The sequence below is a fragment of the Penicillium robsamsonii genome, assembly GCF_028829455.1.
Source record: "Penicillium robsamsonii strain IBT 29466 chromosome Unknown utg000003l_segment0_segment0, whole genome shotgun sequence".
NCBI lineage: Eukaryota > Fungi > Ascomycota > Eurotiomycetes > Eurotiales > Aspergillaceae > Penicillium > Penicillium robsamsonii.
This window is the reverse complement of record NW_026643221.1, coordinates 5673425-5699503: the sequence shown is the minus strand read 5'-3', so window position 1 is coordinate 5699503 and position 26079 is coordinate 5673425. Positions and strand designations below refer to the sequence as shown.

The following is a 26079-nucleotide window of genomic DNA, read 5'->3' as shown; positions in this document are numbered from 1 at the left end:
CTTGGGTGGCGATGAAGGCCGATAAACCCCCAGAACGGCGCATCGAGGGAATCCTGTTGCCTAACCAATGAGCGATCACAAGAGTGACCAATAGTGGGGTCACGGGGCAGGCAGCAGGTAATGAATGTTTAGATTACGGTATTACGAATACCAATTGCAGATATAAATGTATCGCCTCAGGCATTCAACGACAGGAAGGTAGTAATACTTTGGATTCTATTCATTCGAGTTAATTTGTACATACAATAGAGCTAAAAGTTAAGAGAGTCGGAGAGACCAGGCTATTAAGGCCAAAATTATCGTCCGATCCGTCACCCTGTCATCACACGCGACACACCGACATCCCGTGCTCGTTTCTCACTGAAATTATGCAGTCTCTCTCCAATGAGATAGACTTCGTCGCGGATATTGGTGCGCCAGGCTGCCACTCGTCTCAACAGTAGATGCACCATCCATACAGAGAGCACGGCTGACAGTGTGATGGGATAAGCATAACGGTAAATATTAGGCTGCACTCCGACGTGGGAGTAGAAAATTGTCCAGCGCACAATAAACCCAAATGACAAGGGCAAAGTTACTGCAGCTGCTGTGAAGATAGTGATTGGAAGAACAAGGGCACGAGTGGCAAGGCTCGCATTGGGTTTCAGCCAACCATCTTGGAAGACACTCTTGACCGCAGCGGCCACCCAGGAGTGTGGGTGCCAGGAGGTCAACTTGATAGACAACTGGACATACAACACCCCGAGCGCCCAGTCCTGAACGACATGAACAACATGCGACTCTCCATCACCAAAGAGGGTGTGCGCTGGAATGAGAATGTATAGTTCAGTGAGTAGCGCGAAGAGTGACGGTAGAATGATAATGGCAACTAGGACAACGTAGAGAAGCCGAGCAGCATGTATCACGAGGCCCAGACTGGTCTGGGCTGCTTGGCGGGGAGAGCGAAGGTATGTGCCTAAATGCTCTTGCAGGAATTCAAGTGCGGTACTAGAGTAGTACGCCAAATAGGCAAGCGCACCGACCACACAAAGACCACTTGAAAAGGCGTAGACGTCGTTCACCGGAGCCAGAGTGGAGGAGTAGGAGCCGATGATCTTCCGACCAATGATCAAGGGAATAATGGTGATGCCTACCCCGGTGGTGGCAGCAAACAGCCAGATTAGAAGAATAAAGGCAGCAATCCGAGTTCGGAAAGAGGGAGGGATGTAGACTTTGGTGAACATGTTGCTAGATCGGCCATGTAGCCCATCGGCGGGATCAGGCTTCCCATCAACACGTTCATTGTCCTCGGTGACCTCAAGGAAAACGTGGTTGCCTTTTGGGATGCGGACCTGATCAGAGCCAGGAGCACGCACGTATCGACCATCGCGCAGGAAGTAGACGTCACGATTTTCGCGCTCGGCTGCAGCCTGCTGATCATCTCCAACTACTGGGTGTTCCCAGTCACCCTCGCTTCTAGAGAGAATACCCCACCAGGTCTTCCGGACATGGTAGCCTTCCTCCTCAAGGTGTCTTTCGGGGAAGAAAAAGTTGCTGAGACGTAAGAAATGAGCACACTTGTGGAACCACCAGTCATACAAATCATGCAACCCTTCTGAAGGTTTGAATGATTGAATGACTACAGGCAGCACGAAGTTGTAGAATAGTAGATCAACCGGAAACTCGAGCATCGGGGCACTGGCAGACCAGTGAATCGGGAGAACACCATCGAGGGCAAAGTGCAAGCCCCAGACGACACCTCCTAGACAAACGATCACTAGCGCACCGTATACAAGGGCACTGAACCCGATCTTACGAAGCTGTGTAGTGATGCTGCGTTCGAGGACATCACGTATTGGATGGAAGGTTGGATCATCGGGGTCACGAATGAAGTCTAAAGAGTCAAACAGTTAGCAAGACGATCAAGGTCGGACAAATGAATAACAGCACTTACAAAGCACACCACTTCTCAATATCTTTCTGCACATGGAAACAAATAGCGCAAAATGGAACATGTAGCAAGTGCCAACAAACCAATGCACGAAAAGTGAGGTAAGCGGGGATGCAGCAGTAAAAGCGATACGAGAGGCCACCGTAGCGTTGGAGAAGAGCGGAAGCAAAGCAAGATCAAGAAGACTGCCACAATACAAAGGAAAGACAATCATCTCAATTCCGATGATGAGAATGACCTTCATAACTCCTCCGGCTTGTATCAAGACCTCGGCAAGCAGACCCTCGATTCTTTGTCCTCGATTGGCACCAGAGAGCAGCCCTGTAATCCGTAGATAAAGAAGCCCTGTCATGAAAGCAAGCAAATAGCCCATGAAGATAGCGATGACACGATCCTTGGAATCCCAGACCGCCAGGTCATAATCGACCGGCACTGTGGCAGAGGCTGCTTTTGCTGCACTTGCGTTCATCAACCTTGTTCCAGGCATTGAGAAAAGCGATGATTTAGCGAATGTGGTGAATTGTTGTTGAGCTTGACCAAGAAAGTTCTTTAAATGGGAGAGGTCAAGGTCCAAAGACAGGGCACCGGGAACACCGAGGGTCACAAGCCGAAGTGGGAAGTCATGCAGGATGAACTTAACAGTGGCAAAGACCGATTCAAACACAGCACCAAGGCGAGCCTGGTGCAATTTAAGTGCCTGGTGCGAGAGCACTGAGAACATAGGAATATCGGACTCATGGAAAACCAGGAACGCTTTGATCACTTTGTTCAAGCGATGACTGCTTGCATCGATAAGGGAAAGCGATGCACTGGTAACTGAGTTGTCCCGGGGAATCCATCCTCCAGTCGGCAAAAGAGCACTGAAAGGGCTCAGTACAATCTTGAAAACAAAGGTGAACCAATACATGAGATATCCCACAACACCAATAAGAGTATCAAGAGCGATATCTGCAACGACTTCAACCGCGGTGATAGGGACACCAATGACGAGTTCGAGAGGGTTGGCCAACAACACAAGGGCAATTTTACCCCACAGGTACGGGAGCCAGATACCGATGGCTACCGTGAATGCAATCAGAAGGGCACAGAAGACGCCGTTCTGGAAAAGGCCGAAAATGGGACCATGCATGCCAATGAGGTCCATGATCCCTTCGAAATCGTCCCCTTCGATTGCATCCATATCGTTAGGGTCCAGCCCAGCATTTGCAGCGGCAGCGGCAGCGGCAGCATTTGCTTGAACTTGTTCCATTCGATTTGGCAAGGGCACGAATGGCTCTTCCAGGACTGGATCTTGAACAACACGCTCCTCGTCTTCGTGAACTGGTTCTTGTCTATTGCCCTCTACGGGTGTGATGTCTCCCCAGAACCATTCAAATACCCGTTCAGCGATGCCCTGTGCAGGCCGATCATCCACCTGTACATTAATGATAGGCATGTCATTGTCTCTAGTCGATGGACCATGATCCGCGTTCTGGGTAGAAGGTCCGGCGTCCGTATTAGGCGGATGATTATCGACATGTCCATCTTCAAAATCGACATCGGCACCGTCTGAGAGTTCTGGATCTTCGGGATCGTGGGGGCGAGTAGAAGGCCCTGCTGCTGGATCCAGGTTTACGGTGGTGCCGGTGATTGCGTTTACAATCCAGTCCAGATCATCCCCGTGAGCCTCTTCACGGAGAATGCGCAGCATTTCTTCATGATTACCATGAGTCCGGGCCACTAGGTCTCGGAAAGCCAGAGCGCGAGCCGTAGGAATATGGCCGCCTGTTTCGTTTTCCGGGTCGTTCTCGTTGTATTCTCGTAATTCCGCTTCAAATCCAGGGAGATCGTACTCGAAACCATTCGAGGACGGAGCTGGGGAGTGAGGGGCAAAATGAGGAAGGATGTCATTGTCCAACTCATGGGCTTCAGCGCGTTCATCGTTGACCTCATTTTCTGGTTGAGCTGGGATGGCTTCTGGTTGTGCAGGACCACCTTCATTGAATCGATCATTTACCCGGTTATTGGCATTTGCGATTAACTGGAGAGCAGCCTCACGCTCTCCTTCTGCGATATTTACCATGGGTTGCTGTTGAACAACCCATTCTCGAATCAGGAAGAGTAGAATAAATGCAACGACTACAAGGAGGGTGATGAGCTGTCCCTCCAATGTGTCCATGATCATGTTGTTGATTGTTGGATACGGTGTCAACGAGTTCAGGAACTTCACATCCGAAAGCCATGATGGATACCGAGGTTTGGTCGAGCTAGCCGTGACATTGTTCTGTGCGTTGTCTTGTCCGACAGTAGAGGTGAATGCGGACATGAAGAGAGTAGGGATCATCTTTTTGATGAGTGTGAGCATGAGTGGCTCGCCAGCTGCGAAATTGAGAACGGACGACCGTGTAGATGGTACAGCAGTAGTAGATGAGATAGCGGCATTAGAAATGGTCGAAGTAATCGAGTCAGCTACCACAGAAACACTTCCATTGGAGAACAGTTGGCTTAGGCCATCTGGGGTGGTTTTTGCGGCTTGGTTTCGAATGTTTTCATTCGCAGACCATCGGCCATCGGCAAGCCAAAACAGTGCCCTCCATATTGCCCGCATCGACCACGGCAGCCATCCCAACCAGACAAATGCAACAAGAACAAATCTCAGCCATGTCACCAAATTCTGGAAGCATTGGATCAAGGCTTGCTTCGCAAACAGAGGTACAGGAAGGCTCTGGGGCATGTTCGGGTCATATAGTTTTGTAAATCGGAATGGCGTTTTGCAGAGCTCGCAGTGTTTCTTCTGGGAATGTGACAACCATTCAACCAGACATGTTTGGTGGACGAATTTAATACTACCGCTGCACTTGCAAGGGTAAAACAACGATTCCTCTTCCGTTGCCTCGCCATGACATATCCGACAGGTATCCAGGTCGTCAAATCCCTTTTCCCTTTCGTCATAAGCCGGATCGTTCATTAGATCGGGGAACGCGGTGTGATCCGCATTATCGCGGAATTGGTAGACCGCGGGCTCCATATTTTCGTGAATCTCGCCGAGTTGACGGTGGTTGATTAGATGTTCACCATGTTCCTAGTCGAGCAGGAATGGTAAAAGATATGAACATGCGGAAGGGTTGTGTTGGTGGATCCGAGATGAGCTAGAGGAAGATTTAGTGACAAAATTTACACTGCTTTTAGGAGTATCGTACCTCAGCGTAATCTGTAGATCATTGGTGCTTGTAACAAAGTAATTCAGCCCAGGTGCTCAGCCATCCAATTCGCTGTCTCAGCGGTGTGTGCTGGCAGTACATTAAATACGGTATTACCTGCTGATTAATGCGGTGATAGCGGGGTATTGTGGTATCTGCAGTACGGGTAGCCACCGATGACCTCACTGATTTAGAAAACAAATCCTTGATTATTGTGTCATATGCGATCAGATCCCTTGTCCCCTTAGTGTAATAAAACTGAACTCTCTCATCAGACTTAAAGCTGATGTGTTCGACCCTTGCTTTCTTAAAACCATCAATCTTTTGAAATTGACCCAGCCTACTCAAGGTATCTTACCGCGGCCCGTGAAAGGTTGCCAGCGCCAAGACCGACGCGAGCATTTCGCCTACAGCAGCTAATTTGCTTGGATTCATTCAGTCTCGAGCTCAAATATCAGAAGGTCACATATTCAACCGGACTGTGGGATTCTCTCCGATGCAGCGATAATCTTCTATTGAGCCGACTCGATCTAAGTGTGTGGAAGAGAAGCCCTCCACGGATTACGGCGACCTCGACTCTCACAAGGAAATCGCGTGACCTCGTCAGGGTCAGCCTCAGTTGCTATGGTGGTGAAAGAGAATGGCCAAGTGACAGATGTCACGACCAAAACAAATGGCGGAACGGATCTTGAAAAGCCACGGAAGAAGGGCTTCGTACGGTGGACAATCGGACTTGTCGTGAGGTGAGTGATGGTATCGTCATGCGCATACAGAGTTAGAATCCTTTTTTAACCTCTTCACTTCTCAGGCTATGTATCTGGTACGCACTCGTGTCGCCATTCCTCCGATGCCCATCCCACCTCGAAGACCTCACGGAAACATCGCCTCGAGTCTGCAAGCCTTACCTGATTGCTCGTTCGCATGTGGAACCTTATGTGACCCCATATTATGATATTTATGCGGCGCCTTACGTTGACCAGGCCCGACCATACGGAGAGGTGTTTAATCAGCGAGTTTATACCCCGGCATCGAAGGTTGCAAAATCAGGATATGAAAAATATGGGGCGCCGGCATTGAAGCAAGCTCAGGCATATGGAGTTGAGCAATGGCAACATCAAGTCACTCCAAGGCTACATTCTGCTCAAAATAAGGTGCACCGGCTTTATTTGGCCGAGGTCGATCCCTATGTCCAGAAATGCGTTGCTGTTGTCTCTCCATATTACCAGAGGGCCAACGATGTTGTGCTCACTGTTTACCAGGGCCACCTGGTACCTTTCTACGCCCGTTCCAAGCCTTTCATCGGGAAAGCTTACTCCACGGGCCGGGATATTTTGACAACCCACATCATGCCCCGGGCGCAGTATACCTGGTCATCCGCGGTCTACTATGCTAACAGCTCACTATGGCCTCACGTTACTGGTCTTTACTCTGAGCAAGTGGAACCCCAGCTGGTCAAGATTGGCCAGCGGTTGGCAAGCTACAGGGAGGGCAAGCGACTTCGCGCTGTCATAGAGGACGTGGATAGGTATTTATAGCCCCTCGGTCTCTCCAGTCTATGGCTTGCTAACCATGGTCATTAGCAGCTCAACCGTGCAACCCGTTACCTCCTCGGCCACCAAGTCACAAGAACAAATTCACACTGAGACCACTGTTACTTCAACCTCTGTGCCCCCGCCTCCTGCCCAACCCACTCTGACTCCTACCGAGCAAGCGCAGCAAGCCCGTGAGAAGATAGATTCGGACCTTGAACGGTGGCAGGGAAAGTTCGCTCTCGCAGCTGACAAAGGCATTGAAGACCTTGAGGAACGTATTCGGGAAATCGTGTCCGCCCTGATTTCAAGCAGCGCGAACGGCCACGGCCAGAGCCTTTCTACCGCGCTTCAGTCGGTTTCCGCTGAGCAGATTTCCTCGATAAAGCAACGGATCAATGAACTTGCGGATTCAATGCCAGAGGAGGACGCCCCAGAGATCGAGAAGTCTACTAGCGACTTGCTGGTTCGGGATATTCGAACTTCTGCAATCTCTGTGAGAGACCGTGCCCATGCACTCCGAGAGTGGTCTATCTCGTTTGAGGACGAACTTGTTCGCCGAGTCACTGCTGCTCTCAATTCGACACTGAATGTCCTTGACAGCATTCGTGATCTCGGTCTACAGGAGATTGGCATGCGCTGGGCGTGGATGGATGGTGTCACATACAAGGATTGGGCGAAGTACCATGCCCTCAAAGCCCAACTCGAAGAATGGGGCAACGAGATCCGAAATATCGGCATGAACCACAAATCCGTATCAGACGCTAGAGCCGTGGCAAGTGACATCATGGACCAGGGAATGCATGAAGCCGAACAAGCTGCCAGAGAACTTGTCCGGTTGAAGGATGTTGGAATCTGGAAGATTGCCGCTCGTGATGTAAGCGATAATTTCGAAACTCGCACTGAAGCCCCGCCGGCGAGACCAAAGCCCCAGGAGATTGAGGAACCTGACCAAGAGGCCGCCAAGGTGGATTTCGACCACGATGAGTATTCTGATAAGGTGGCAGCACCAACATCCGATGACGCTTACGAGGAAACTCACTCGACCGAGGCACCTTCCCCAGCTGTCGATACTGAAGCGGATTTTGATGACGCTGATGAGTCTGTTATGAATGATGATATCGTGGTGGAAGAGCAGCCCTCCGCAAGATCCACCTTTGGTGTTGCGGCTGCCGATGCAAATTCGCATCAAGCACCTATCATAGATGACGAGAGCCACGATGTCCTGGACAGTCTGGCCAGCAAGGCCAGCGATACTTACGCCGATGTGAGCAATGCTGTCAGTGAAGCTATCTACGCTGCATCGACAACCCCTGGAGTCGGTGAGAAGGCAGCATCAGTGGCCAGTGAACGGTACTCTCTTGCCTGGTCCGCCGCCTCTACCGTTATCCATGGCACTCCTCTGAGCCCGGGAGAGCAGGTTTCTAGTGTCGCCTCTGAAAAATATAGCGAGGCTGTAGCCGCGTAAGTAGTATAGCATATCCAGCGTGTATTGAATTGCATACAAATCGAATTCTCGCTAATGCGAATTTCTACCATAGTGCGTCGTCGGTCATCTATGGCACCCCAACACCGATTGTCCAATCTTTGATGGGTGGAGCCAGCTCAGCACTTGCTGATTCCACGGATCAAGCTAAAGTACTCTATGAGATCGCGAAGTCTCAAGTTCTTGGCCAAATGGCTGAATCTAGCGCTCCTGCTCATGCCCAGCTCCTAGCTTCCATAGAGTCGGCCTATTCTGGGTCTTTAAAATATGCCACAGATGAGCTGGAGTCGAAGCTCTGCGCTGTTCGTGCTACCCCGACGCCATCCAACGCTGGTCCTCTGGGTCAAATTTCATCCATCGCGTCTTCCCGACTAAATCAGGGACTGAGTTTAGCATCCGAACAACTAGCTCAAGTGCAGCCACCAGCGACAACAGACAGTCTTCCTCAGGGAGGCCTCCAGCCATTCGTCCTTGATGCGCAGCGTCGCTACTACGAGGCAGTTGGGCTGGCCCACGACCACTACTCTGCTTTTGTCTCTACAGCATCTGGAGCGGTCTATGGTTCTCCAACCCCCACACCGGTCGGAACCTTCAAGGGAATCGTTGAGGAAGCTGGGTCTCAATACGAGCACGCTTCCTCGTTGGCTTCTGCCAGTCTTGCCGCTGTCGTCGCATCGGCAAGTTCAGTCATCTCTTCTGGGGATGGCGGCAAAGTACAAAGTGTTATTGATGATGCTTCGTCCAGATACAATGCTGCCCTCTCTGTGGCTTCTTCCTCTCTATCTGTGGCTTCCATTTCGGCCAGCTCAGCTATCTATGGAACTTCCACCGGCCCTGTAGAGTCTCTTCCCAGTCAAGTATCCGAAAACTGGGAAAATCTCATCTCGAAAGCCAGCGAGCAGATCTACGGTGCACCAACGCCGTATCTGCAACACGTAGTGAACAACGGACGTCCGCAGTTTGAGGCAATCCAAGAACTCGTATCTGAACTGATTGTGGGCAAGCAACCTTCATTTACCGAGAGCGTGCTGAGCAAGCTGCACGCCGCATACGAGACGCCGTACCCAGCTGCAGCTGTCTCCTCTGCCTCTAGCTACATCAACCAAGCTTACGGATCTGCGTCCTCCGCTGCTGCTTCTATCGTTTCAGAAGCCCCGAATGTAGAGGACATCATTCAACGCGCGGAAGACCAACTCCATGCTGCTGTCCAAGCTGCTAGCGCTGGTATCTACGAAACCCCCAAGGGTTCCTACGAAAAAGCCACCGAAGCCGCAGCCGATGCCTACTCAACGGCTTCCGCTCAGATCAGTAGTGCTGTTTACGGCAAGGAATCTAGTTACATCGATAGCGCCAATGATGCCATTGAGAATATCCAATCCAAAGCCAGCACCGCTGTCTACGGCGAGGAACCCAACGCAATGGAGAGTGCAGGTACCCGTCTCATTGGAGCCCTTGAAAGCGCCAATTCTCAGCTGGCTCATCTAGCCGCCAGCTATGGCAGCGTTGCGTCCGAAGCAGTCGAGACCGCCACATCCTACGTTGAAGATACAACAAGCAGCATTAAGAGTGCTGCAGCCAAAGATGAACTCTGATCGATTTTAATCCAGCATGTGCCATCGTTTTTTTTTCCTTTTTCTCTTGACTCGGACTCAATCATTTTGTTCCGAACGAAAACTGTGCCTTGGGAATTCCATGCGCGGCCCACGACACATTGTTCCCCATAGAGTTTGTCACGACGGCCATATGCTCATGATCTGCAACATTCAGTCTTGCTTTTTTTCGGCTTCTCTCTCGTCATTTTGCGTTCCTCCCCAGTCACTTCCTGGTTGAAATACGAGGCTTGTTTGAAGTGATATATATATATATATATATGTGTTCGGTACATAATGAATCGATTTTTCGAGAATTGTATGTATTTCATAATTTGCGCTGCCAGATATCTGTAGCTATCACCCACGGTGTGCATCGTACCAAACTTAGCTTTAAGGGCAGTAGAAAATTTCCTGCTCCAGTAGATAAAGATATATAGCAAAAAGGGCGCTTTAGATGGCAACTAGTAAAGATGGCAATGACTTTGGAGCTCCCATTCTATACCAGCTCATTTTGTACATATCCTCCAGACTCCAACAAGATCACCTATACTTCATAGTGGAGCCTCTCTTTTCCTTCTTCAACTGCGTCTTGCTCTTTGGGACATCTCCCTGTTGACCGGCGTCGCCACCACCCATTCCAGAAAAGCCCTTCTTCACGCCCATTATCGTGGTGTATGCAGCGTACACAGAGTACACTGGGATCACAGCCCACAACCACCAGGCTCGGTCGTTGAATAGGCATGCAGCGACAATGCATCCCTGGGTCCAGTAAAGAACATCCCACATATACTCCGTCAGGCCAGTTGCATTGAGATCCTCACCGGCGGAGCGCAAAGAACCATCCTCATTATAGCGGGGCCGGCCCATCCGATCCAAGTAGTATTCAATGGCAAGGGTTGGAACAGCCAGGAAGAAGTATGGCTTCAGTGAATGCGGCCGCTGGAAGACAAAGTGCAGTAGGAGGAAGAGCAGGTGCAATGCGGCAGAGACGAGGTGAGTACGGCTGAGCACGGCACCATTGCGGGTCGCCAGGGATTTGGCAGCTTTCTGTGATACAGTCAGAGAATTTCCCACAAAATTGTCAAAGCTATTCCCAAGTTTGGTAGCATCAAAGCGCCCTCACTACATACCTGAGCCATGATTGAATGCGGTCACCAAGTGATCTGCAATCTGATGCCAAAAATGATTCTTTCCAAATTCAAAATACCCCAGATGAATTGAGTAGGCTTTTCCTCTTTCAAATGACAAGTCAATGACCGGATTCGAATCTAAACGGAGAAAGACGAAGAAGAGAGGGGACATGCATATGACAGCTATAGCACATCTAGGTGATTGTTGCCCTCCACTACCCTCACCGCCCGACAGAAACGGCAGAAACGACAAAGGCCGCTTCAGACCAAAATAACAGAAAGAACGACTGAAGTTCATCTCATCTTGAGCACATCTTGCAGTTCTCCGTTTCTTTAGAAATGTCCCTGGAACTTTGAGAGACTGATCCTGCGTCCGCAGATGACGTAACCAGAGGAATACCTATTCGCTTCTTTCTATCCTTCATCCGCTTACGATTTCCGGTTTGGGTTTACATTCCTCATTTCACCTGCGTACCGAGAGCAGTCGATAGCTCCTGCATCTGAGAAAATTTAATCAAGACATCGGATTTACTGCTGTCGATGTCTTGCGGCTGTTTATGGACCATTCGATCGCGCTGCAACAACTCACTCGATCGCGTCGTTTCCTCCCCGCGTCTTGGAGGACATTGCAAAGGCGCTAGTCATTGATGTTACAGTAACGCCGACGAACCGACTCCCTCAATCGCATTATTATCACGACTTCCAATAATCACTACACAATCCCCACCTTGCCTTGAGCTGTCGCATAACGCCGACCCCTCACCATGGCCTTGTCCACCGGGCATGTTGCCAGCCAGCTAAGGCATCTCATCTATTACCAACTCGACAATAACCTAATCCGCAACGCGCTCTTCCTCGCTGCGCGCCTTCTCGCCTATGAACCCCGATCCTTTGAAGCCCAATATCTGCTCGCCCTTTGCCATCTACACAGCGGAGAAGTGAAGGCGGCGTTCGAATGCAGCCAGGCTTCGGGCTCGCGCGGTCTGCATGCCGGCTGTGCCTATGTCTTTGCTCAGGCTTGCCTCGACTTGGGAAAATATTTGGATGGTGTTACCGCTCTGGAGCGCAGCAAACCCCTCTGGGTCTCCAAGAATCACTGGAGTAAGCGCCGAGAAACTTTTCCAACTTTCAGCTTAAGTGCTAACCATATTACAGACAAGCATAGTGAAACTCAGCGACAGCACCTGCCTGATGCTGCAGCTGTTTATTCTCTGCAAGGGAAACTTTGGCACGCGCATAAAGATTTGACCAAAGCGGTTGACTGCTACGTGGAGGCACTAAAATTGAACCCCTTCATGTGGGATGCCTTTCTGGGTCTTTGCGAAACAGGTATGCCCTACGTTTTTTTTCTCTTCGGGTGGACCTTTCTAACACAATATCAGGTGTCAATATTCGTGTCCCTAATATCTTCCAGCTCAGCCCAGAACTTCTTGCCATAATATCTTCATCGCCGGAGGAAATAGCTACTGCGCCAGACAACGTACCTTACGAAGAAGGAAACTTCTCCATGCAGCCTCCTGCTAACCCCGAATCCGATCCTTTTATGGTCTCTGCCTCCCGTGGCGAGACTGACGCCACATTTGGGAGCTCTGCTCTTTGGGAAAAATTGAATGAGAACTCTGCCAATTTTCCCGCTGTGGCACAGCCGGTCTTCCACGACGGAATGGAGACCCCAGGTGCACAGAGCAGTGGCTCTGACGATTTCCGCATTGCGAATGGTGTCACTGACCCAGAAGCTGGATGGGAAGCACCCTTGGCCCCTGCTCGAAAGACGCGGACAATCCAAACTATGAGTCTTGACCATACCGGGCAACCTCCGCCCCGAATGCGTCCAACAGGCATCAGACCTCGACACAAAATACGAACCGAACCAGAGATTCAGCCGACTGCTCCGGTAGAAAGAGACCCCTCTCTTGTATCGAGATTCGGCGACCGCAAGCGCACGGTCTCTGGGCAAGTCGCCCACCCCCTTCCTTCGTCACAACCGATTGAACCAGGTGCTCCCCAGCGCCGGAGCGTTCGCCTTTTCAACCAGATCAAACCTTCAACCAGCAAACTTTCAAACGGCACGCTTACTGGCAGAGATGGCCGCGAAATGAAGAAATTGAGAGGAGGGCCTACGAAAGGACGCGCAGGTGTGCCCACTGTCGGCCGCGTCGTGAGTGGCAATCGAAAACCCATGGAGACACCCGACAATGATAATAAAGATAACCGGACTGGCTTCTCGCAATCTCATCCCGCTATTCCTCCACTACCCAAAAACGCCGAAAAAACCAAAGAGCTCGAAGCCTTGGATTGGCTTTTGGGACTTTTCAATAAACTTGCATCTGGATATTTCTCCTTGAGCCGTTACAGGTGCTCGGACGCCATCAGCTCTTTCAATTCGCTCTCGCAAGGTCAGCGTGAAACCCCTTGGGTTTTGTCTCAACTTGGACGAACCTATTTCGAACAAGCAAGCTACACAGAAGCTGCCAAGTATTTCTCCAGGGTTCAGAAATTAGCGCCCTCTCGCACCGAGGATATGGAGATCTACTCGACTGTCTTATGGCATCTGAAAAGCGATGTCGAACTGGCTTACTTGGCGCATCAGCTACTCGAAGCCGATCGCCTATCCCCTCAGGCATGGTGTGCTATTGGCAACTCTTTCTCTCACCAACGGGATCACGATCAAGCACTCAAGTGCTTCAAGCGCGCGACCATGATTGATCCTGAATTTGCATATGCTTTCACGCTACAAGGACATGAATATGTCGCTAACGAAGAATATGACAAGGCGTTGGAGGCCTATCGCCATGGCATTAATGCGGACAATCGACATTACAATGCTTGGTACGGACTGGGGACGGTGTATGACAAGATGGGCAAGCTTGACTTCGCTGAGCAGCATTTCCGCAATGCAGCCAGTATCAACCCGACGAACGCAGTGCTCATTTGCTGCATTGGTCTGGTATTGGAGAAAATGAACAATCCCCAGGACGCCCTGGTTCACTACGGTCGAGCCTCCACACTGGCCCCCAACTCGGTATTGGCCAAGTTCCGCAAGGCGCGCGTACTAATGAAGCTCCGTGAATATAAGTTTGCATTGGCAGAATTGAAGATCCTGAAGGACATGGCGCCGGATGAGGCAAACGTGCACTACCTTCTTGGAAAGCTGTACAAAATGCTCCACGACAAGGCCAATGCTATCAAGCATTTCACGGCGGCCTTGAACTTAGACCCAAAGGTACGTCTTGATTTTTCCAAATCTCCCTCCCCCTCCTAAGTTCCTTCTGACTGTGGTCCCACACAGGCTGCACAATACATCAAGGACGCAATGGAGTCGTTGGACGACGACGATATGGAGGATGAGGACATAGCGTAGGCCTGTGATGTCCCAGGTCTTTCTATTGGGTTCCCACGGGGCCCTCTCTTATGAACTCGGCGTTTGAGGGCCTCTTTGCACAGCATCACTGTGGAGTTTTCTTTTCCAGGTTTAGACATCTGGCATATGATGGTGTTCTGTACATTAGTTGAACGATTTTTTCCCCTGGGCATGCATCATGAGGATGGTGCATGCATAATTCCATTATTCTTCAAGGAAAGTGATTCTCGTTATTGGCTAGATCCTTAAAATATACTTGATTCTACAATACACATGTCCCCGCAAGTGCCCTGGTGACATCGTCATATGTACTTGCCAGGCGGTAAGTCGGCATAAGGCAGAAAAACGATTCAACGTTTCTACTCCGATTTGCCCTTCCCCACAAGCCATGCATGGCTCAGTCTTGCATTTGATCTTCTATTCCTCTTTTCTTCTTTGATTCCTCCGTATTACAGTGGGCTGGGTGTTGCCCACATAACAAAGAACAAAGTACGTTTCCTCTCGGAAAGTATAATCTCCGTCTTCTGACCGCATTTACCCAGCTCTTCTTGACTCGCCCAACAACCGTCACCATGTCCTTCGGCTCTTATGTTGCTTCGGGTGCTAGCGCTTTCGTTGTGTTGACAGCCTCTCTCTTTGCAATCGGTCAAAAAGTGCCTCGCGCCGCTTTCTTCGCCCGGTGTCTTGCCTCATATGGCTGTCTCCTCGTTTCTGCCGCGTATGGCGTGGTCGTCTCAATCTGTCTGCGGTTAGTTGGATATGGCCGTGTTTCACAGTGGGCAGCAGGCCGCAGCTTTAAGTGGCTGATGCGTTTCACCACCGGCGTCACGTTCGAAATTGTCGAAGGCGAAGAATACCTCTCTACCCGTCCGGCCGTTTTCATTGGTAACCACCAGACTGAGCTCGATGTCTTGATGCTTGGCAGTGTCTTCCCGCCATACTGCAGTGTGACTGCCAAGAAGTCACTGCGCAATATTCCCTTCCTAGGCTGGTTCATGTCTCTGTCCCGGACTGTGTTCATTGACCGTGCCAACCGGAAGACAGCCCTCAAGGCTTTTGATGGTGCCGCCGCCGAGATGCGCGATCACCGCCAGAGCGTTTTTATTTTCGCTGAGGGAACCCGGAGTTACTCCGACGAGCCTACCCTACTACCCTTCAAGAAGGGTGCTTTCCATCTCGCTGTCAAGGCCGGTGTGCCGATCGTGCCGATTGTGACGGAGAACTATTCGCACATTCTGTCGCCTCGTGCCTGGCGATTCAACGCCGGAGCTATCAAAATCAAAGGTGGGTCATACTAGAAGTTACCAAGATCAGTGTAGAGCATAGCTGACAATCATGAAACAGTCTTGCCTCCCATCCTGACTCGGGATTTGACATCGGAAGATGTGGATAGCTTGACCAACTCGACGCGGGATTCAATGCTGAAGACTCTTGCAGCAATGTCCCATGCGCAGAAGGAGGAGGTCGATGTTGCCCGCACCAACGGCGTCTCCACCGCCATCGAAATCTAAGTGCCGAATCAAAATTGTGATTCGTCACATAGCTCTGCGCTCGGCACTCACCATATCTCTCTTTTGATTTGAGTGCAATATCAGGCATTTAAATTGAAATTACAGCAGAGAGCAAACCCGACCACCACAATTAACCAAGAAGCAATCTGCGATTGGAACTCACTGCAGTATATTCCTGTCCGTTTCTTCGATACCCAAGAAATAGAATTCGCGGGCCCCAGGCGTCGATCCTATCCGACACCATCCTTCACTGCTCAGGAAACCAACAATCGTCTATACATTGGCATTGCCTCTTGACAGACCTTTGACTCTTGATCTACCTCTTCCCCTTTTGCAATTTAAAACGTATATATTCTTAGCGCAAACGCATGACATGATGGCTACTGTTGGATATTTGCTTTTCTTACTTTTATATACTTGGTTTCCACTGGTCCATGGAATAGAAATAGGCTTGGATCCTTTATCCATACTTGTCCTTTATCGGCGAGGATTGGTCGTGGATCCCATCTTTCAGTAATTGAAAAGTGACATCAAAAGTGAATTCATTGAAGGGCTTATTGGAGATGGACATCTGATCGGCACTCACCTAGCGTTCCGGAAAAAGAATTACAACTACCTCAGAAGGGATTACACTCGTTATGAGGGGGGGGGGGGACCTACTAATCAGAATAAAGGCGCAGAGATGGAATGAAAGGAAACATTTTATTTTCGCTAATAATAACAGGACAATACGCAGAAATATGCTCAAGGGGAATAATCGCGCCGAAGAGCTCGCTTAAAAGGAAATATGGAATGAGGAGATGCAACATGCAAGTAGCTCGGAAGGATGATCACCTGGTCATAAACCAGGAAGAGGGGACTTAGAAACTTGGTGGCTTCTGGGTATGCTCGCAGCGGCCCTCGGCACATGGCCGGATATCGATGTCAATATCGACCTCTTGCATGGGCAACCAGGGGTCACTGATTGTCGAGTGCACCCGCCAGGGATCCTGGTCGCCGACTGTGCGAAGCGCGAGGGGAGCAATACGGATCTTCTGATGTCCATTTCCAGGGTCGAGGGCTGTGATGCACCGGTGGTGATCGCTGTCATTCACGACCACCTGCCGCGAAACAGCCCCAATATTAGGGCCAGAAGCGGCTGTGGCGGCAATGTAGTCGGCCTCGAAGCTAACGAGCTGGACGCGCACAGAATAGTTGGGAATGCCACCTATGGAGATTTTGATATCGGAGTAAGGCCGGCCCCAATTTTGGACTGAGGGTGTAATGAGGGCGGCAGGAGTGAGAGGGCGATCAGGAAATCCGAGCTTCTGAACGGGCTCGGGGGGAATGACGTTTGTGAATTCCAGATCCTTTATCCAAGTGGCCAGAAGGCCATCTCCGGTCATTTTCAAGTAGGCCTCCTTGAGAGCCCAAATCGAGTAGAATAACCGAACACCGTAGGCAGCAAGAACTTCCTCGTTGTCTTTGCTCGGGTCACTTTTCCTGAAACCAAGCTTACGCGCCAATTGAAGAGTCACATAGGGGTTCTTGATGGTCGCAAGCTCACGGGGTGAGAGAACATCAGTGAAGACATCGACGAAAGTTGCCAGGTCGGCAAGTGTCTTCGGGGGACGATTAGAGCGACGACGAGAGGGTTCATCGACACAGGCAATGTCAACGCCCACGCGAGGCAAACCTTGGGGTTCCCCGGTTGAGTGGGCTGTTACCGCACGCGTGCCTGCGAAAAGCGTGAGACCAGCCTGGTGGCTTACGTTGAAATCAAGACTTGAGTCGTAGAATGGGCGATTTTCGGGAATTGGGGTACGCTGAATCTCAATTTTATTCCAAGGAGTGCCAGTGGCTTGGTGAACGTAGTAATATTTCAGGAGCTGGGAGGCCAAGGACAGGCGCTTGTCCGAGATTTGATAGTACTTCTTAACGGCTGTCTGATCAGATGGAGTTAAGGTATTAAGTAAAGGGAGGTCAAAAAAGGTCTCATCCCAACGTCTGACATCGATATACCATCGGACCAATGTGGGGTGGTCCTTAGAGATGTCGTTCTGTTTGATCTCATTGAGATCCATTTTGGTCTGAAATTGGTTAGTGGGTGCATTACGAGGGACCCGGCTAGTTACTCACAAGTCCAGATACACCGAGGTTTACCATTGCATTGTTATCAAGAGTCTCATATATACTGATCTTACATGCGCCGTATCCCACCTTGGCAGATCGAAGACATTTTTATTGGCCCCGCATATCGGAGTATCTATCAACACGTGTCGATAAGACAGCCGCATGTAGTGGTGCGTGGAATTAATATGCTGAGAAGATACATGAGAATAAACGTGGAAATACTGTGTCGTCATGCCTAGCGGTGCATGGAGACAGTAACCATCGATAGATTTGTATATGTCGCTCTTCCCTTTTCACCCATGCGGTTCTTGATATATGGTATCGCGTGGAAATAAAGACGGAGATAATACTACATCACGTGATAATGGGTTCCCGCCGGAAAGTTAAAGTCACGTGCCTCCAAACGAGTCATCAATAACAAGAATCCGAGGGCGGACAATCCTCAATTCCTACATTTAGAGAAAATGCCTATCACCGTCGGAGTTCTGGCCCTACAGGGTGCATTCTTTGAGCATGTGCAACTGTTGAAGAAAGCCGCCGAACATGCGCCATCGTCGGAATGGCACTTCATTGAAGTACGAACGCCACAAGAACTAGCAACATGCGATGGCTTGGTCTTGCCTGGAGGAGAGAGTACCACCATGTCTTTAGTCGCAGAAAGGTCAAATCTGCTTGAGCCACTGCGGGAATTTGTAAAGTAAGTGACTTCAGTCAGTCGATATCAATCCTATCTATCTAATACGTTGGGTATTTAGAGTGGATCGCAAACCAACGTGGGGTACATGCGCTGGGCTCATTTTGCTCGCTGAGTCTGCCAACAAGACAAAGAAGGGCGGGCAAGAGCTCATCGGTGGTCTTGATGTGCGAGTGAACCGAAACCACTTCGGTAGACAGACGGAAAGCTTCCAAGGCCCGCTGGATCTGCCATTCCTGGGTCCAGACGCGCCTCCATTCCCAGCAGTATTCATCCGTGCCCCTATCGTGGAGAAAATTCTCCCCCATCATGAGGGCATTCAAACGGAAGAGATTCAACAGGATGATGTTGTCGTAGCACCATCCAGGCAAGCACGGGACTCAGTAGCGCAAGCAGCAACAGCAGAGCACGTCGAGGTACTAGCAACATTAGTGGGACCAGCAGCTCAACACGCCACTGAGGGTCGAGACATCAATCCTGACCAGGAAGTTGGCGACATTGTCGCAGTGCGACAGGGCAATGTATTCGGCACCAGCTTCCACCCGGAGTTGACAGGCGACGCAAGAATCCACATTTGGTGGTTGCACGAAGTTCAATCAGCAGTGCTGAAACGAGACAAGTTAAAGCAATAGATCCACAGCATTAGAAGGCGATGGGGGGGGAAAGAAAATTGTAGATAGAGTATTCGGTGAATAGACATTTCCTGTTTCTGCTAATTGGATTCACCCTCCCATTAAGTAACGCCATTGCTTTGCCAAGCCAGTACTTTTTCATTATGTCCTGACCTACCTTCCGGCGCCGTATTCATCCTCCTCGCGCTGGCGCTGCTCATCATAGGCACGGCCATATCCACCACGGCCCGGATCGTATTCTTCGCGGTATTCATCACGCACTTGACCACCCGATTTGCCTCGTCTGTAGAGAAAGTCAGTCATACTAGCCCGTAGCCGCTATTGATAAAGACCACATACCCGAACTGCCGTCCTTCCTCAAATCCGGGATCAAGGTCTGTCCGAATGATCCGCTCATCCAGCTTGGTTCCTCCAATATACTTCAAGCAATCCAGCGCATCTTGGTGGGTATAATACTCGACAAAGCAAAAGCCACAGGGTGTTTTGTTGAATCGGTCGAGGCCCATTACAAGTCGCTTGATCTCACCGCACCTAGAATTCGAGGTTAATCATAATTCGAAGGGAACCAAAGGCGCATTCTCACTTGGCAAACAGTTCGTGGATTTGTTCTTCGGTGGTATAAAAGGAGCTTGAATTGGTCAGTAACGGAAAATGCGTCTAGGTTATTGCATGCTTGCATACAGATTTCCCACGTAGAGGGTTGTCGCGTCTTTCAATTTGTCGTCAGGTTTCTCCTGCTGTTGTTCCTCTTCCTCCCGATCGTTGAATCTGCGTCGCTTGTTCTGCATACAATTGTTCAGCGTCTATAGCCCATTCGGACTGGTTTCTACGCAGCTTGGTGAAGGGTAGTCCAGGACGAGTACTCACCTTGCTGACATAGTATGCGCTAGGTCGATCCAGTCGATCGACTGTATTTACAGCCAGCAAGCTCATGGTGAATTGAGACGAATGTTGAACTTGGAGTGTGTGGTTGACAGAAGGTAGTTGGGGAAGCAAAGCAGCTCGGAGCTCTTCGAAAGATCTTGGCACCCAAGAATTCCACTCCGCATCAACAACTTTGCTTTCGTCTACTTTGTTTTTTCACCCGCGCAACTCGTCTACTATTTCCGACCGCCCCAGGATGGTCTGAAACTCTTAACACCTTCCGATTATACAATACAATTTACGAACCATCCTTAATGCCGAAGGTCAACAGTTATGCGCCTGCCTGGCTGTGCCGGCCCTCGCCTGGCGCAAAGTTCCTGTCCAGCAGTTCAGCCCAAAGTCCAGCGGAGGACCTGCAAACTGGATCCAAGCCTGTGAACAATGGAGCTACGCGAACGATCGCTAATAGGGGAAATGAGGTGTTCGCCGTTGTGGACAATGAGATCCGGTGGTCAAACCTTGCCCGACTCAAAGACCAATGGGAACAAGAGATTCAGCAGAAGAAGGGACCTGCTGGTCAAGCTGAAGAGCAAACCGACCACACTCAGCCCCCTCCCTACAGGGTATGGATATCTATTACACCTAAGGGGGCCAGATTTGGATTGAATTGAATTGCGACTAACAGTTCCGCAGGTTTTGGCAGTGCCTGTGTATGGACTGATCAAACAAATCATCCCCTCCCCGAACGGCGCCTTCCTTGCTATCGTCACTGAACACACTGTTCATATTTCCGTTCTCCCCGATTCTTCGCACCTTTCGTCCTCCGACTGCGACTCTATCCGGCTGAAGACGTATCAGTTAGGACCGACAACCCATGTTATTCCTGAAGCTCCGGTGGTCTCCGCACTATGGCATCCACTAGGATTGCACACCACTCTAGGGGGTTGCATTGTTACAATCACAGCTGATGCTGCGGTGCGTGTTTGGGAGTTGGACCGGAATAACCACTGGTCCTTCGACCAGCCGACCCTAGCAATCGATCTGAAGAAGCTCGTCGATGGGACCTCATCCGACCAGGACTTCGCGCCTTCTGGATTTGGCAAAAACAAGGGATTCTCTGCTGATGTCATTGACATGGAGGTTGCGTCGGCCTGTTTCGCTGGCAATGGCAGCGAGAAAGAAGATGCATGGGCACCTATGACCCTGTGGGTGGCGATGAGACCCGGTGATCTCTATGCGCTTTGTCCTCTCCTGCCTTCGAAGTGGCAAGCTCCCTCTACGACCATTCCTTCTCTTTCTGCGACGATTATTCCAAAACTCGGTGCTCTGGAACAGGAACCCGAGGAATCGGAGGAGGAACTGATTGCCTGCCGGCAACAGTACGACTGGCTCTCCGAGCTTGATGAACAAGAGCCTCTTGGTGCGCCTTCTGGATCCGAAACAATCCAAGGCGCTGATGTGTTCACTCGCCCGGCCAATCCTAGCGCCATTCCAAGATTACAGGGGCCTTTCCGCTTCGATAATGGCGATGAAATCGATGATTTGGATCTCTGCGATCTTCTTGTCATTGCTGCCAGTCTAAACGTCGAGGATCTCATGATGGGCGAGGAAGAAGAATTAGCCGTGGAAGCCGCAGGCCAAGAGAAGCTGTCGGCAACGGTTCTCTCTCTTACTAGTGGGAATGGCCGAGTCCACGTCTGTCTAGAGCTTGATGGCGTTGAAGGACAATGGCTACCCAAAGCTAGAAAGAACGCTTTCCGAACTCCTCTTTCAGAGCCAACTGAATTGGTCCTGGTCGAATCGCTGGATACAATCAAAAATGGAGAGGAAACAAGTACATGGCCCACTTTCACCAAGGATGTCCATTCTCGATACTCTTTCTTTGTGACAACTGCCACGAATGTGGTGTTCCTCTCTCTATCCGGCTGGGTACAGAGACTAGAAGCTGAATTACAAACCGAAGACACTGCAGGTTCCGCTTTCCGTCTCCAAGTTCTCTGTGACGGGAATGTGACCACCCGAGAGAGAATTTTGCAGGTTTCGAATGCCGATATTATCGCGCAGAATGAACATCTGGCCACGTCTCTTGTTTTCTATGACTTCGACCTTGGCTACTTACTCCTCACCTATCATCCATCTAACCCTTATGCAGCTGTGATGGATACACCAGAAGATTCTCTGTCCGTGGCACTGGACAAGTCGCTGTATGATTGTAGAGCGCCAGCATCAGGCTTGCCTATTTTGCCCCCGAGCCGAGCCCCGTATCAAGTTCCCGCCATTTTCTACGCCAACTCTCCGCTGGACTCTTTTGTGGAGAAACATGTCCCACACCGGCAACGCCATACGCTCAAAGAGCAGGTGCGCCTGTCTCCGGCGACATTGGACCTTGTGGCCACTGCGCATCGCGTGCTATCTGCCCATACAAATGCTCTTGAGCGAGCTGCTTCGGATTTATTCCGCCGCTGTGAGCGGCTGCAGGGCGAGATGCAGGACCAACTGAAGCAACTTGCAGATGTTGCAGAGCGTGTCAAGGGTGTCACAAGTGAGATAGGGGAAGATGGGCATCGCAAGGAGGGTGTCCGAAATGGCGAGGCCCTGGATAAGAGATTGCAAGCTGCCCAGCATAGGCAAAGTGAACTGAACCGACGATATGAGGCACTACGCACGAAGGTCCTGAATTCTGGAGGTCGCCCTCTGAGCGAAAAGGAGAAGGCTTGGATAACCGAGGTGAAGGCATTGTCTGCATCCTTACAGCAGGGTGAAGACCAAGAGGAAGATCAACCATTGATCTCACGGTTGGAGACTGTAAGTTTTGTCTTTGTCGCATTCGGCCTGCTCAAAAATACTCACATATTACCTAGGTCAAACGCCTTGCTCTGGACCTTATGGCCCAAACCAAGTCTGTCACAGGCAAAATGCCTTCTCCCGAACTTGGAGCTCCGTCCTCTCCTGGGGGTCAGCCCAAGGTGCCCCAGCGATTACAACGGGCCAAGATTGCAGATGCTATGAGGATGGTCGAACGAGAGTGAGTTCATTCTTTTATCCACCTGTCAATGACTCAATGACTAACCTTTCTCCAGGTCCGCTGTTATTGACGCGATTACGTCACGTTTGGAACGACTGAACACGAGTCTGTGAACTATCTAGCTCTACATGTTCTTAGAGAGTCTAGTTTCTCACTTGTATGGTATTACGCATCAATCATGAGGCTCGTGAGACGAGCCACTGTCTCAATTTTGAACCTTGAGCCTTAGGCTTTCCTGTCCTAAGCTAGATCTAGGCAAAACTTATCAAACCATTAATCGTTATTACAACATATCAGTTTGCTCTGTATCTCCATTCCTCCTAGTTGGTTTATATAGCCTCAAATGGCCATGCTTCCACACCCCTTCATTCTGTTTCCATCTACACAATAATCCGATGCTGGTCCTGAAATGATCCCAAAATAATAAATATTACACTAAAATAAGGCTTTCGAGAATAAATGGTGCAGTCTACAACGAACACATTTGGCGACATCTTCCAGTCCGCCCCTCGTGTCTCTCCTACTCTGCTGTTGGGTAGTACTCCTGCACTGAGCCATATAACCGCAACGATCGATCCTCCAAGCTTTTGATCACGCCTTTGCGCCTACCAGGGGGACCTACGATACTATAGTAGAAATCGTCTTCTTCGTTCTCCGAAACGAAATTCTCCTCTTCGGTGGATTCTTCGTCGAGGTACTCTTCACAAGAAACAAAAGAATCAGTACCATCCGACGAGTACTCGGATCGGGTCGTCTTGTAGCGTCTTGCTCGATAGTCCCTCCCCATTGACGCAAGATCCACCGGGTCACATGTCCTAGTCAAATCGAAATCGTTATCCTCAGATACGGGGCACAATGCTGAATGTTGCTCATAGTATAGTTGCGGGGTCGCAGGTCGCGAGTATGAGGACGGCGACAGGGGCACATCAGCCGAAAAGTAGTCTTCATCGTCGGAACTATTGTCACTTGTATCTGCCTCGCTTTCGCAATCCAATGTCGCCCTTTTGGATGCTTCTCGATCCCCGCCAGCTTCTTCACATGTTTCTTGTTCGTAGACACGTTTATCCCCTCTCACCCAACAGTCTCCGCAAGTCGCTGTGTGAGATTCGAGTGTTATCATTCTTGGACCCCAGCAGAGCCGCTTGTCTTGACATTTTGAAGGGTCCATATCCCATATACAGCCGCACAGCGTGTACTTGCATGTCCAGTGGATGCACATCTTGAAGGATGGGGAATCTAAGACTCCGTTGGGTTGGTACCTTGATAGGCGACAAGGTTTAGTGGAGAGTATGAATGAGACACCCTGTCCTGTATCTTATAGTTCCACTTGCAAGTTTCATTGAAGATATAGTCATAGAAGAGAGCTCTGGTCGACTAGTCTACCCTAAAGAAAGTATCAGATTGCACAAAGACCATGTGTCCCTTCAGGTTTGGTGGATCTCTCTTTCTTTCCATTCCCGGTGCTTCTTTGTTTGTCTGTTTGATTAATTTGGTATTTCTTGTCTTATTTTTACAGAAGACAAACAATGACAAGGTACCTACGTAGCTTTCTTTGTTCCTCCAGGCCGGCGGCTACCATCGATATGTAGGGTTCGAACACACACGTGATCATTCAGGTACATCAATGTTTTTTACTTTTCTTTCATTAGGCAATTAGATATCAGATTATTGGGTGTCTATGGTCTGAGTAGCTTCTCATAATGATCCCAAGTAATAGAGCTCCAGAAAAACTAGTGTGTTATGGATCCAAGTTCACTATAGTCGTTCATTCGGGTCAAATTGCATTCGCCTTTAACTATTATAATCGATTATAGAATACATAGCTTGTAGTTTGCTGTATTTCAGAAGGAACAAATATCAAAAAAGAAATCAAAATCAAAACTCCTGGTTATTTCCATAAAAAGCAAGCCTAAATCCTAAGTCACACTGTTGTCGTAATTGCCGTCATATCCATTGAATCGTAATTCAGAAAATCAAAGCTCAGTCGTGCAGAGCCAAGTCAAGTCGACAACGTCAACACCGGGCTGCTGATGTAGAATGAGTTGGCCAGGTCTTGGGCATCCTCGACTCGATCGTGGATCATCAGGTAAACATCGTCGATGATCTCCTCCCAGGTAGGCAAGATCAGGCCCTCGAGGCAAACCTCCCATTTCCACATATCATCAGCAAATTTACCCTCCCACCAGACCCGCCATTCCTCGTAGCCATGTGGGTTGTCGCTCATGAGACGATAGGCAAGGTGTCCGATCTCAGCGCGGAGCTGGCGCCAGCTCTGGAAAGAACCAGACATAAACTCGTCAATCTTACGGGTATATTCGCAGGTAAACTTTCCGTAGGCAATCGAGTCGACGCAGAAGTGGAGAGAGTCACGGGGGATTTTTGCGGCGCTTGCAAGGGTCGGGTCGATGAAGGTCCAATCCTCTTTCCATTCGAGGAGACGATTTATGGAGGATTGATGAAGCTGGTGGATCACGGAGCCCGTGTTTTGGGGGCATAACTGGAAGTATCGGTTGTCACGGATGAGCATGAGGCTCTTCATGTCATAGATGGCTACCATGGCTTTGTACTGGAGGGTGTTCAAGGCATGACGCACCTCGGGGGGCGCTAGGATCCACTGGGGGACGATGAAGACATTTGGTTCGAAAGTGTACTCGAGAATCGAGCGATCTTGATTAAGAAGGCGCATCATGGACCGCCTCTGGCGGAGTTTATGGGTGACGCTGCTCATTCGTGGTGAGCGTGTGGGAAGAGTGTGTGTGGGAAAGATGGGAGAATAAAAGTAGACCTGGGAGATGTCTCGTCTGTAGCAGTGTTTTGTATGTGCTCAATGGCCTTTGACATCCTTATTTTGACATGTAATCTCGTGGCTTATTTTGGTTCTCGATTTGCCTTTCCGATAATAAATCTTTGGTTGATTCAACTACTAAGCCTAAACGCGCTATCAGCCTAAGAGTCTATTTAGAGTTGGTTACATAGATTTGGTATCACATCCTTGACGAATCCAAGGCCTCAAGTCTCGTATCTCCGAATCTTC

General features: G+C 49.9%; 11 protein-coding genes across 11 annotated transcripts; 5 read left to right on the top strand and 6 right to left on the bottom strand.

The window, feature by feature from the left end:
• Positions 1 to 311: 311 nt before the first annotated feature.
• On the bottom strand, positions 312 to 4937 carry N7447_006898 (E3 ubiquitin-protein ligase SSM4; the record flags this gene model as incomplete). The annotated part of the gene is made up of 2 exons (XM_057231160.1): positions 312 to 1873; positions 1934 to 4937. 2 exons carry the CDS (start codon positions 4935 to 4937, stop codon positions 312 to 314), a joined length of 4566 nt encoding a protein of 1521 aa, XP_057086250.1.
• A 796-nt stretch (positions 4938 to 5733) lies between these two features.
• On the top strand, positions 5734 to 9716 carry N7447_006897 (uncharacterized protein; the record flags this gene model as incomplete). The annotated part of the gene is made up of 4 exons (XM_057231159.1): positions 5734 to 5852; positions 5918 to 6634; positions 6690 to 8102; positions 8180 to 9716. 4 exons carry the CDS (start codon positions 5734 to 5736, stop codon positions 9714 to 9716), a joined length of 3786 nt encoding a protein of 1261 aa, XP_057086249.1.
• A 540-nt stretch (positions 9717 to 10256) lies between these two features.
• N7447_006896 (SND2/TMEM208 family protein) lies at positions 10257 to 10855 on the bottom strand (the record flags this gene model as incomplete). Its single annotated transcript, XM_057231158.1, has 2 exons — positions 10257 to 10763; positions 10847 to 10855. The coding sequence occupies 2 exons, from the start codon at positions 10853 to 10855 to the stop codon at positions 10257 to 10259; spliced, it is 516 nt and encodes a 171-aa protein (XP_057086248.1).
• Positions 10856 to 11610: 755 nt separating this feature from the next.
• N7447_006895 (anaphase promoting complex subunit bimA) lies at positions 11611 to 14207 on the top strand (the record flags this gene model as incomplete). The annotated part of the gene is made up of 4 exons (XM_057231157.1): positions 11611 to 11947; positions 12002 to 12175; positions 12229 to 14069; positions 14136 to 14207. The coding sequence occupies 4 exons, from the start codon at positions 11611 to 11613 to the stop codon at positions 14205 to 14207; spliced, it is 2424 nt and encodes an 807-aa protein (XP_057086247.1).
• Positions 14208 to 14385: 178 nt separating this feature from the next.
• N7447_006894 (1-acylglycerol-3-phosphate O-acyltransferase SLC1) lies at positions 14386 to 15718 on the top strand (the record flags this gene model as incomplete). Its single annotated transcript, XM_057231156.1, has 3 exons — positions 14386 to 14394; positions 14663 to 15491; positions 15552 to 15718. The coding sequence occupies 3 exons, from the start codon at positions 14386 to 14388 to the stop codon at positions 15716 to 15718; spliced, it is 1005 nt and encodes a 334-aa protein (XP_057086246.1).
• An 860-nt stretch (positions 15719 to 16578) lies between these two features.
• On the bottom strand, positions 16579 to 17781 carry N7447_006893 (4'-phosphopantetheinyl transferase family protein; the record flags this gene model as incomplete). The annotated part of the gene is made up of 1 exon (XM_057231155.1): positions 16579 to 17781. The coding sequence occupies one exon, from the start codon at positions 17779 to 17781 to the stop codon at positions 16579 to 16581; it is 1203 nt and encodes a 400-aa protein (XP_057086245.1).
• A 513-nt stretch (positions 17782 to 18294) lies between these two features.
• Positions 18295 to 19156, top strand: N7447_006892 (pyridoxal 5'-phosphate synthase glutaminase subunit PdxT; the record flags this gene model as incomplete). The annotated part of the gene is made up of 2 exons (XM_057231154.1): positions 18295 to 18527; positions 18586 to 19156. 2 exons carry the CDS (start codon positions 18295 to 18297, stop codon positions 19154 to 19156), a joined length of 804 nt encoding a protein of 267 aa, XP_057086244.1.
• Positions 19157 to 19309: 153 nt separating this feature from the next.
• N7447_006891 (nuclear cap-binding protein subunit CBC2) lies at positions 19310 to 20089 on the bottom strand (the record flags this gene model as incomplete). The annotated part of the gene is made up of 5 exons (XM_057231153.1): positions 19310 to 19439; positions 19496 to 19687; positions 19740 to 19784; positions 19838 to 19938; positions 20024 to 20089. 5 exons carry the CDS (start codon positions 20087 to 20089, stop codon positions 19310 to 19312), a joined length of 534 nt encoding a protein of 177 aa, XP_057086243.1.
• A 245-nt stretch (positions 20090 to 20334) lies between these two features.
• On the top strand, positions 20335 to 23158 carry N7447_006890 (uncharacterized protein; the record flags this gene model as incomplete). The annotated part of the gene is made up of 4 exons (XM_057231152.1): positions 20335 to 20643; positions 20714 to 22825; positions 22882 to 23045; positions 23101 to 23158. 4 exons carry the CDS (start codon positions 20335 to 20337, stop codon positions 23156 to 23158), a joined length of 2643 nt encoding a protein of 880 aa, XP_057086242.1.
• Positions 23159 to 23565: 407 nt separating this feature from the next.
• On the bottom strand, positions 23566 to 24264 carry N7447_006889 (uncharacterized protein; the record flags this gene model as incomplete). The annotated part of the gene is made up of 1 exon (XM_057231151.1): positions 23566 to 24264. One exon carries the CDS (start codon positions 24262 to 24264, stop codon positions 23566 to 23568), a length of 699 nt encoding a protein of 232 aa, XP_057086241.1.
• Positions 24265 to 25044: 780 nt separating this feature from the next.
• Positions 25045 to 25773, bottom strand: N7447_006888 (uncharacterized protein; the record flags this gene model as incomplete). The annotated part of the gene is made up of 1 exon (XM_057231150.1): positions 25045 to 25773. One exon carries the CDS (start codon positions 25771 to 25773, stop codon positions 25045 to 25047), a length of 729 nt encoding a protein of 242 aa, XP_057086240.1.
• Positions 25774 to 26079: the final 306 nt, after the last annotated feature.